Source organism: Dendrobates tinctorius, unplaced genomic scaffold (assembly GCF_039654945.1).
Source record: "Dendrobates tinctorius isolate UK_male_01 unplaced genomic scaffold, ASM3965494v1 ptg000051l, whole genome shotgun sequence".
Taxonomy (NCBI): domain Eukaryota; kingdom Metazoa; phylum Chordata; class Amphibia; order Anura; family Dendrobatidae; genus Dendrobates; species Dendrobates tinctorius.
The window spans coordinates 21,308,419-21,320,613 of NW_027361719.1; the positions used below are offsets into that span (position 1 = coordinate 21,308,419).

Consider the following 12,195-nt stretch of genomic DNA (forward strand, 5'->3'; position numbering starts at 1 on the left):
TGCAGTGTGCCAGGCCCCTTCCGATCTTATATAGAAACTTTTCTAAATCCTATCAAAGTAAATATGTGAAAAGCTTTGATTGAGGAAATTAAGAAATAAGAAATGTAAAATATTTAATATTTTAATTTTGAAGGTGGCGTTGGTACAGTGCTACTGATTCCACCGCTCTTATACAAGTGTTTGCTGTAATAATGTTATTGTTCTAAGCCAATATAATCTGCCTAAGCTGCACTTTAATGAGTTAGTGAGGGAGCAGAATGAGATTTTTATATGCAAATCCCGTGCATTCACTACATTCTGCTCCTCACTAGAAAGTGTCATTATTATTTATTATTATAGCGCCATTTATTCCATGGCACTTTACATGTGAGGAGGGGTATACATAATAAAAACGAGCACAGTAATCTTAGACGATACAAGTCACGACTGGTACTGGAGGAGAGAGGACCCTGCCCACGTGGGCACACAGTCTACAAGGGATGGGTGAGGGTAGAGCTGGTCATGCAGCGGTTTGGTGGATCGGTGGTTACTTCAGGTTGTAGGCTTGTCAGAAGAGGTACAGTTGTGGCCAAAAGTATTGACACCCCTGCAATTCTGTCAGATAATACTCAGTTTCTTCCTGAAAATGATTGCAATCACAAATTCTTTGGTATTATTATCTTCATTTAATTTGTCTTAAATGAAAAAACACAAAAAGAATTGTCCTAAAGCCAAATTGGATATAATTCCACACCAAACATAAAAAAGAGGGTGGACAAAAGTATTGGCACTGTTCGAAAAATCATGTGATGCTTCTCTAATTTGTGTAATTAACAGCACCTGTAACTTACCTGTGGCACCTAACAGGTGTTGGCAATAGCTAAATCACACTTGCAGCCAGTTGACATGGATTAAAGTTGACTCAACCTCTGTCCTGTGTCCTTGTGTGTACCACATTGAGCATGGAGAAAAGAAAGAAGACCAAAGAACTGTCTAAGGACTTGAGAAACCAAATTGTGAGGAAGCAGGCGCAATCTCAAGGCTACAAGTCCATCTCCAAAGACCTGAATGTTCCTGTGTCTACCGTGCGCAGTGTCATCAAGAAGTTTAAAGCCCATGGCACTGTGGCTAACCTCCCTAGATGTGGACGGAAAAGAAAAATTGACAAGAGATTTCAACGCAAGATTGTGCGGATGTTGGATAAAGAACCTCGACTAACATCCAAACAAGTTCAAGCTGCCCTGCAGTCCGAGGGTACAACAGTGTCAACCCGTACTATCCGTCGGCGTCTGAATGAAAAGGGACTGTATGGTAGGAGACCCAGGAAGACCCCACTTCTTACCCCGAGACCTAAAAAAGCCAGGCTGTAGTTTGCCAAAACTTACCTGAAAAAGCCTAAAACGTTTTGGAAGAATGTTCTCTGGTCAGATGAGACAAAAGTAGAGCTTTTTGGGCAAAGGCATCAACATAGAGTTTACAGGAGAAAAAAAAGAGGCATTCAAAGAAAAGAACACAGTCCCTACAGTCAAACATGGCGGAGGTTCCCTGATGTTTTGGGGTTGCTTTGCTGCCTCTGGCACTGGACTGCTTGACCGTGTGCATGGCATTATGATGTCAGAAGACTACCAACAAATTTTGCAGCATAATGTAGGGCCCAGTGTGAGAAAGCTGGGTCTCCCTCAGAGGTCATGGGTCTTCCAGCAGGACAATGACCCAAAACACACTTCAAAAAGCACTAGAAAATGGTTTGAGAGAAAGCACTGGAGACTTCTAAGGTGGCCAGCAATGAGTCCAGACCTGAATCCCATAGAACACCTGTGGAGAGATCTAAAAATGGCAGTTTGGAGAAGGCACCCTTCAAATATCAGGGACCTGGAGCAGTTTGCCAAAGAAGAATGGTCTAAAATTCCAGAAGAGCATTGTAAGAAACTCATTTACGGTTACCGGAAGTGGTTGGTCGCAGTTACTTTGGCTAAAGGTTGTGCAACCAAGTATTAGGCTGAGGGTGCCAATACTTTTGTCTGGCCCATTTTTGGAGTTTTGTGTGAAATGATCAATATTTGCTTTTTGCTTCATTCTCTTTTGTGTTTTTTCATTTAATACAAATTAAATGAAGATAATAATACCAAAGAATTTGTGTTTGCAATCATTTTCAGGAAGAAACTGAGTATTATCTGACAGAATTGCAGGGGTGTCAATACTTTTGGCCACAACTGTAGGTCTTCAGGCTCCTTTTGAAGGTTTCCATGGTAGGCAAGAGTCTGATATGTTGTGGTAGAGAGTTCCAGAGTAGGGGTGATGTGCGGGAGAAAGCTTGTATGCGATTGTAGGAAGTGGAGATAAGAGGGGAGTAGAGAAAGAGATCAGAGGTTGCGTGTAGGTAAGTACAGGAAGACTAGGTCACAGATGTATGGATGATACAGGTTGTGGATGGCTTTGTATGTCAAGGCATTGGTTAGGGTTTTGAACTGGAGTCTTTGGGTAATGGGGAGCCAGTGCAGAGTTTGACAGAGGGGAGAGGCAGGGGAATAGCGGGGGGACAGGTGAATTAGTCTGGTAGCAGAGTTTAGAATAGATTGGAGGGATGCAAGAGTGTTAGAGGGGAGCCACAGAGCAGGAGGTTGCAGTAGTCAAGGCGGGAGATGATGAGTGTATGGACTCCGTGAGGAATGTACGGATCCGAAAAATATTTTTGAGTTGAAGTCAGCAGGAAGTTTAAAGGGCTTGGATATGTGGTTTGAAGGAGACATCATTGTCAAAAATTACCCCAAGGCAGCGAGCTTGTGGGACTGGGGAGAGTGAGCAGCCATTTATTTTAATGGACAGGTCCATTAGAGGGGGTCGAGTGAGATGGGAAAGATGATGAATTATTTTTTGTCCATATTAAGTTTTTGAAATCTAGCTGAGAAGAAGGATGAAATAGCAGACAGACATTGTGGGATTCTGGTTATTAGGGAGGTGATATTTGGTCCAGAGATGTAGATCTTGCATCATCAGCAAGGAAGGGATACTGAAAGCCGTGAGATTCTATGAGCTGCCCCAGGCGAAGGTGTAAATGGAGAAGAGCAGGGGCCCTGAACCTTGCGGGACTCCGACAGATAGATGGCGAGGTGAGGAGGTGGTGTGCAAGTGGGAGACGCTGAATGTCCGGTCTGTTAGGTATGACAAGATCCAAAATACGGCCAAGTCAGTGATGTCAAGAGATGAGAGGGTCTGTAAGAGTAGGGAATGGTCCACTGTGTCAAATGCAGAGGACAGGTCTAGGAGAAGGAGGACATAGTAGTGTCACTTGGCTTTGGCGGTTAATAGATCATTGGTGACCTTCGTTGGGGAGTGATGCGGCTGGAAGCCAGATTGTAAGCAGTCGAAGAGGGAGCAAGAAGACAGGTGGGAGGACAGTTCAAGATGGACATGTCACAAAAAGGGTGTGACTTAAAAGGACCCCTAGAATGTATTAGAAGCTCTTCATATCAACCTCCTAATACCCTCTTTAATAGTGCCTTAAATGCTAAATGTATGTTTTTTAAAATCTAAGTTTAATTGTCCCTGCTTCGTTCTTTCTATAGCGTGGTTCCCCGGAATAGAGCAAAGCTGACAGTGCCATGAGATGAGAGTTGCAGATACAGAGGGTTTTGCACTGACACAAAAGCTCTGCTCTACTCCCCTCCCCTGCTTATAATCACAAAAGATCCCGACAGTGAGGTCAGTGAGAAGAACAGAGCTATGTGTCGTTACATGTCTCACACAGAGAAAGCCAGCTCTGACATTCTCTGAAAGGCGTTTTCTTTTTTTATGCCCATCCATTTTGCTGTCTTCTGCACATGATTGGTTAACGTCATGCAGGGGAAAAAGTCCAGGCCACCAGTGAGAATGTCTGGCAACATTGGTCTAAGAGAAAATTAGAATCTAAACTTTACAAGCCAATATCAGAGACGAGAAATTAAAAAAAAAACAACTGTTCTACTCAACTCTGCATCCTCTATTCCATGATGTGGCCAGTTTACCATACTTAAAGAGAACCTGTCAACAGATTTTTCCCATATAAAGTAGGGCCAGCGCCTGTAAGCCTTTATTTGATAGCATTCTAGAATGCTGTATATATCTCCTCAATGCACTCTCCGTAAAAAAACAACAAATAGCTTTTGTTATACTTGCCTGAGGAGCGATCCGGTCGATGGGCGTCCCTGTTCTTGATCAGGCGCCTCCTCTCTTTTTTTGCTTTGTGTGAATGACCCATTCTATGTTAACAATGTAATGATGACCTAGAACGAGTCATCCACAAAAAGCAAGAAGATAGGAGGCGCCAGATCAAGACCAGTGACGCCCATCGGACCGGACCGTAGGTATGTATAATAAAAGCTATTTTTGGTTTTGTAGAGAGCGTATTGGGGACATATATGAAGCAATCTGGAATACTGTCACATAAGGCTTACAGGTGATGGCCCCATTTTATATGTTGACAGGTTCCCTTTAAACTGGTGAAAGATCCTCTCTAAAACATGGGTAATAAATGTTCCCCACAGTATGTACCATAGAGAGTGGGCATGACATTGTCTACAAAGAGGGAGTAACTGGATTATATATACATTAACTATACATTATATATCCTACTGACACCATGGAGAATATACCAATAATATAAAAGAACCAATCATTACATACACCACATATGCATGAGCAGTCCCGCAGAGCATGCAGGGTTACGGTACAGGCAGCAAATTAGGGGACGGCTGAGCAGTTACACATAGGGCCACCTACAAGAGCAGCGCTACATCTAGATCAGGTTGTGTCGCCTTTGTTACAAGATGCATTTCCCGGCAAAGTAGCATCCTATAACACAGTGGTCCCCAACCTTTCTGACCTTGAGAGCCACATTCAGCTTAGAGAGAGGGTAGCGAGCCACATCCAGCTCTGAGAGAGGGTAGCGAGCTACATCCAGCTCCCACCCCCTTTAAAGTACCGTCAACCAAAGCCCCCATCATAGGTATAATGATAACTAAAGTTTTTCCACAGAAATCACTCCAAAGCAGTACACTGAGATCCAGGGGTCCCCACAATACCCCCATTCAGTATTCTCCCATCCAGCACTCCCAACACACTGTCACATCCAGCTTTGAGCACCTCCTCTAACAGGTAGTACCATCCTCCAGCGTACCATACCTAAATATCTCTAACCCCCTAAGACCAGGATATGTGCATCCAGATCTGCTCTTCTGTGCCAGAATACTCACACAATCCACCATATTGAGATCTGCTCTTCATACCTGTTTGTTAGACCTGGAGCTAATGCACCAAGCTGACAGACAGCCGCGAGCCACAATTCATGGGACCGCGAGCCACATGGGGCTCCCGAACGACAGGTTGGGGACCCCTGCTCTAACAGGATAAGGAATATAAATGTGTAAAAGCCAGAATAGTATCGGAGCCTGAACATCTACAGTAATCTGTTGACTGGATACAATCTGCTGCCTGAAAATCATTCAGCAAAATGTGCATTATCCAAATTCTAGAAAACTGTAACTTCATAAGTAATGTACACAAAAACCAAAAGAAGCAAACTGCACATTAACTACAGAACTACAGCCTGCGGGTTTTTTAAGTCACACTCCTTTTATTTGTCTCTTTTGGTATGAAAATGGCGCAAATTCACAAACTTTTGGCGCAAACTTGGCTTTCTTCCAGTCTTGAACTGCTCTGGTGACTTTTGGCAACAATAGTCGCCAAAAAACTGGCGTTCTGGAAAATACACAGGTGGGGATCAGAATGAAGATGCGACAAATTTTGCAACCTTATTTTCTTAAAAAAGTGTAATTGATGAATCAAGCTAAAAACATCTGCAATTGCTAGACCCTGCCCAGAAAGCAAAAAAAAAAAAAAAACAGGCGATCACATAAAATAGAGTTGAAATATGCGCATATGGAATAATTATTTGGGTGCAAACAAAAAAAAAGCAGAAAACACAAAAAACTAGACAAAAAAACAAGCACAAAGGCAATGATGAATTGGGGCCTAGGAATAGTAATAGACACTATTATGAAAGACATTTTACTGTTCCCTTCAGTTTTATCACAGCACCGTCATATTGTAGGTCACACAATACAATCACATGCCACAGCTTGACGCTACGCAAAGGTCAGGGAAAAAAAGTAAACCACTAAAGGGATAAATCACTTGTATTCACACTACAAAAAAAGATCAGACTTAACATAAGAGAGTTACTAACACAACGAATCAGTGCATTACATGGATTCAGAATTATTACAAAGGTAACCTAAAAGTGTCACCAGCGTGGTTATGTAGTCAATAGAAGCAATAGTTACAGTGATGCCATTTCTATAGATCTAGGCTAATGGAATGAAACAATACTGTTCACACCTGGATATTCATAGAAGAATGTGGGGCTAGATTATTATACATTACCTTTTGCTGCTGTGCGCTACGCTGGGTACCTTCACAATTACAGCTTATTTTCCATTTCTTAAAGGGATTCTATCAGCAGATTTTTGCTATGCAATCTGAGCGCAGCATGACGTAGGGGCAGAGACACCGATTTCTGTGATGTGTCACTTACTGGCCGGTGTGTTGCCGTTTCAATAAAATCGGTGTTTTAGATCATCACTTCAAGAATAGGTGTATCCTGGCTGCTAGTCAACTGCTCTGTGTAACCCCGCCCCCCCACCACTCATTACCAGCTTCCTGTCAATGTACATAGGAAGCTGCCAGTCAGTGGTCTGGGCGGGGTTATACAGAGCTAAGCATTCTGAACACTGCTAGATCTGAGGCAGAGAAAACCGTGACTGTATCAAAAGAAAAGCATGCAGGCCAGCAAGTGACACATCGCTGGAATCAGTGTCCCTGCCCTTACATCACGCTGCTCTCAGATTACATAGCAAAAACATGGTGACAGATTCCCTTTAAAAGTGCACTTACATTGTAAAAACAATGTACGAAGTTCTGTATGATCTGAAGTCTTTAAGAGCTCACGCCATATTGTAAGTGCTATAAAAGTGAAGCTCATGTAGCACTGGAAGTGCAGAAATCCGAAGCAGCAATGCAAATCTCATCCACACGCTGAGTAAAAAATGTGCAGCGTTCATTTCTACCTGCAGAATGCTACTGTGTGCTACAGACATTCGCCGCAGATCAAATCTATGATAAATACACGGCATTTCCACAAATATATCAGCAGCATTCTATCTGCTCATCAATGCCATGCAGAATTCCCTGAAATGCATACAAAAGCCAACGATAAAGAGGATTCATTGCCACTTAGCACCAAATATAAAGTAGTATTCCCTTTTTCTTTGGCATGTTCTCCATGCAGAGCTCTAGCTAGGCTTTTCTTCACTCGGGCAAAAGGTTTAGTATATTGCCCTCACCAAGCAAAGTGGCTTGTTGGAGCCCCAGATGTTCATCCCTGGTCAAGGTTTCACATCAGAATGAAGTCATATGAGACATGAGCAGCAGAATGTAAAGACGGCCATCCACATCTTACCGGTTGGCTGTCTGCGCTGGTGGTAAATGTGCAGCGCTCCACCTTTGTCCACCCTGGTCACTACCTGGTGCTCGGAGCTGTTGAATCGGTTCACTCGGATTACGCTGGTTTTTTGCTGAGCATTGGCATGGTCTGTATTTGTAGCATATAAGTAGTTCTCAAAGACGGTGAGGCCATATAAATGTTCAATCTGGGGGAAGAAACAAAAGGAAGAAGTCTAGAATAAAAGATAAGACCAGGGATCTTACCAATTACAGAAGAACACACTGAATCATCCACATCAAACCTGCTCCAACATATCTGATACAGAAAGACAAGACGACGATAAAACCCGGCACAATAAATGCAAGATGAAGACCGTGAAATCTGGACAATGGTGCGCTCATGTTTACACATCCATTACTAGAGACTTTGACTCCTGGCTTATTCTGTGTTCCAGATACATATCGCAGGATGTGATTTCTTGCCCCTGTGTGCATGACTAGCTGTTGGGCCCTCTCCACACATCCATTTTTTATGTCCGTATGCAGCCTGTTTTTTTAAGGAACGCAAATACGGACAAACGCCTAGCCATTGTATTCTGTGAGGTAAAATGTTTAAAAACAGGCAGGGAAATGTTTTCCCTTCTTGGAAGAATCAGCTGTGATCGCTGTACTCTTTTGCTTCCTCCCCTGCCCAGGAGCTGTGGTGTGATCAGACCATGTGCCTGTACGGTCAGACACAGCCATTACACAGTACATAGCAGGGGCAGGGCAGCACGGTGGCTCAGTGTTTAGCACTGCAGCCTTGCAGAGCTGGAGTCCTGAGTTCAAATCCCACCAAGGACAACATCTGCAAGGAGTTTGTATGTTCTCCCCGTGTTTGCGTGGGTTTCCTCCCACATTCCAAAGACTAGGGATAGGGATAGGGAATTTAGATTGTGAGCCCCATCGGGGACAGTGATGAAAATGTGTGCAAACTGTAAAGCGCTGCGTAATATGTTAGAGCTATACAAAAAAAATAAAGAAAATAAAAATAAAGAAGGGGCACATTTATAAGATTATCTCAGCACAGGAACATTATTTTGTAACACATCCAGTTATGGAAGTTGTTATTATTCCACGATCAATTGATTTAAGAGCACTTTGTTCATGGAAAACCCCTTTTAAATTGGGGATGAGGGCAGTAATGCTATGCTTTTACTTCTGTTTTGGGTGAAATGACAAGTACTCTTTAAAATTGACTGAATAAAGATGCTATAGATAATGGAGAATGGCATGGCCCGACATCCTTTTGATATTTTCTCCATTGTCTTCTATATATAAAAGGATCCACCATACAAGCAGAGGTGCTGAGCGAGTCACTAATAGCCCCAGCAATATGACAGCACCTTATGATGTAGACTCCTTAGGATCCCCCATTAGTGGTTTATTTCATTTGGTCTATGTCCAATAAAAAGTAGAATAAGAGATGTAAGACAGTGTCTCATAAATGGAAATGATTAGAAAAAGCTTAATCACCAGTCACACGATGGAGCCAACTATACAGCAACACATCTGCTAACAATAAACTATTGAAAAGGCTACCAAGTGAGACCAGAATGTTTTGTAAGGGAACGTATTAGCAGAAGGAGAAAAAAAATCCATACTTTCTAATAACAGATTGTGACCGAACGTATAAAACAATGCAATGCTCACTTACCAGCAGCCCCTGAATGATTGTGTGCCTGTTCTTGCCTTCATAATCCACCACTTCTATATAGTCCAGGTAAGCGTCTGCCCAGTACACCAGACGATTCACCAGATCCAAGGTGATGCCATGAGGAAAGACGATCTTGCTGTCTACCAGCTTTGTTCTGTTGTTGCCATCCATATCACACCTCTCCACTTTTGGGATCTGCCCATAATCGGTGAAAAATACCTTCCTGTAAAAGGCAAGTCCTTATAAACACACTTTACATACATTACACCTATAAGATAAAGCGCCAATCATTCCTACCTGACTGGAGAACTGATACATCTAGGCACAATAAAGGCTGCATAAAGTCACGAGATTGCTGCCTCTACCATGCCAATACCTGATAAATGACAGTAACTACATAGGATTATATGCGGTGGCATCAGGAAGCCTCTTTATCAAGTGAAAGCCCGGGCACCAGTGTTCTCTGCTGGTGTTAATTACATGCATATTAACCTAATTGCAATTAATCAGAGTCAGTAATATACAGTGCTAATGAAGGAGAAAATAAGTCACGCTCTGGTGGAGATGAAAAAGAGTCAAACAGTATGCTACAAAATGGGGTACGTTTCCATTATCTGCACATTATTGCCACCCCTAAATGAATGTGCACTTTCATCTGTGTTAGAATGTATCATCAGCCGATCCTTTTTCCACTACATGGAATCACTGCCATGCCTAAATTATTATGATGTGCCAAAAGGACAATTTTTAAGGCCAACATCAGGTTGACCGTCATGAGACAGCTTATTACTCCGCTGATGATGTTATTAGGGGGAACCACAATGGCCTTGAATCACCCCCATATGACATGGTGGAAAGAGTTTCAGTGGTGCTCCCGAGACTGTGTGACAGATTCTCCGGTATTGCCGATGACAGCGGACAGTCACATGACCACAAATATGCGATTATATTACTTCAGGCCATATAACGACTAGACGTGCTCGGTCTTGCTCAATTCACATGTATTGAGCATGTCTAGTTGGAATGTGGCCAGAAATATGCAAATCATATCTGCATCACGTGAATGCCCACTCTCGGCGGTAATACCAGAGAATCCGGACAGCATGCAGTGCGACAGTGGTAAGGATTCAGAAGTCTGTATTCACATAACCTTAAAGTGATTGCCTAATCTTCTGATAAGAAAACCTACACAATATCAGAGCATCTAGCCCATTTTTAAAATAGTCTTGCATCACTGCCAAAATCTCTGGGAGGCATGTTATAGGGTCTGTTGGCTAATATACAGTATTACTGACTTTTTGGAGGTTTTTCAATCATCTTTTAGGCATTTAATAATGTTTTTTATTTGAGAAAATGAAGTTTCATTGAAACAACATCAGGCCTCCACTGGCTTCAAGTGGTCTTTTGTGCCCATCACCCATAGAGAATCATTGTATTTAAGAAAAAAAATGCATAAAAAGTAAGGGTTTTTTGTTTGTTTCTTTACTGCAGATCACTTAATGGAGGATCTGAGTTTATAAAGGTATTTTATCCACTTTTTAGTGGCCAGACACTTTCTAAGCCACAGTCACATGTTCAGTATTTGGTCAATATTTTACATCAGTACCTGTAAGCTAAACCCAGGAATAAGTGAAAAATACAGAAGTGGTGACGTGTTTCTATTATACTTTCCATCTGATTGTTTCATTTCTGGTTTTGGCTTACAGATACTGATGTAAAATACGGACCACATACTGAACGTGTTGTGGTGGGTCGACTCACTCGGCTTCTCAAAGAGGTAGACACAGGAACGTTTTCTATTTAAAGTCCGGATGGCTTCTTGCAGTCCTCATAAACCACATCACCAGAAAACTTAAATACAGCCTTTGTCCGGCACAAGGTAAAACATCCATACAATAGTGCTGGTTAGCCTGCCTAGCTTAGAGTCCAGCTTCTTGGTCCTTTTAGCAAAGGAACTCAATCCAGGAGATCAATACAAAAATGGTGGGGGGAACAAGAGGCGCAATAGTGCCCTATCACTAGTGACACTTGAAGTATGAGCGGTATAATACAGTTCCACTCACCTATTCCAGTTGTGTAACCCACAACTGGCTTGAAAGCATATCACAGAATCAGCTGCTGCAGGACCTCCACCGACCACTCACACGTGGAAAAACCTTCAGAAAGTTGTGGGAAGCAGGGTGTGTTACAGTCCGCGCTGCCGAGATTCACAAATCACCTGGGATTCAAGATGTTGTAGCAGTGTACTCCTTTATTTCCTCCTACGCGTTTCGGCGCCCTTCCTGAGGAAGGTGCCAGGAAGGGCGCCGAAACGCGTAGGAGGAAATAAAGGAGTACACTGCTAGAAACATCTTGCATCCCAGGTGATTTGTGAATATCGGCAGCGCGGACTGTAACACACCCTGCTTCCCACAACTTTCTGAAGGTCAATCCAGGAGATCGGCACACCACCTGGAATGAGTGCCGGGCATGTGTCAGACAAACAACTCTCAATTTACAAAGTGTACCACACCCAGGGGTGGAGATGTGGTGAGCAGCCATCTCTACCAACTCATCAGCGGCTCACAATCAATCTGTCATGGCCGATTAAGCCCTGTCAGCACTTAGGCTGGGTTCACATCACGTTAGGGGTATCCGTTAAACGGATGCGCTAACAATGAGCCCCAAATTGTCTTTTTTTTGTGATCGCGTTAACGCATGGTTGCATTGCGTCGGCATGCGTTAGCAATAGAGTTCTATGCAGAGTGAACGCTTCCATTTGCTGTGCGTTAGACCTAACGCACTGGAAAACGCGGTAGACCGCGTTCGAAGGTGCGTCACAAAATAACGGACCATCGCTAATGAATGCCGAGCTTGACATGCGTTAGGATGCGTTACGCTAATGGAAGTCAATGGGTGCGTTAACAGATCCGTTACATTGCGTTAGTGCCGCTTAGTAACGGATCCGTGAAACGGATGCCACTAACGCGATGTATACCCAGCTTTACTGTGCTGGAGCATTTTCCTATACTGTATGTACTAAATCATTACTTCAAGTAGAT

The 12,195-nt window shown here is 43.0% G+C and overlaps 1 protein-coding gene across 1 annotated transcript in view; it reads right to left on the minus strand.

The window, feature by feature from the left end:
* LRP1 (LDL receptor related protein 1) overlaps positions 1-12,195 on the minus strand; it is a 518,911-nt gene that overhangs the window by 243,102 nt on the left and 263,614 nt on the right. The window contains exons 8-9 of the mRNA XM_073576846.1: positions 9,155-9,377; positions 7,475-7,664 (exon numbers count right to left, since the gene is read on the minus strand). Of these exons, the coding sequence (XP_073432947.1) occupies positions 7,475-7,664; positions 9,155-9,377 (413 nt within the window). The remainder of the gene's footprint in view (positions 1-7,474; positions 7,665-9,154; positions 9,378-12,195) is intronic.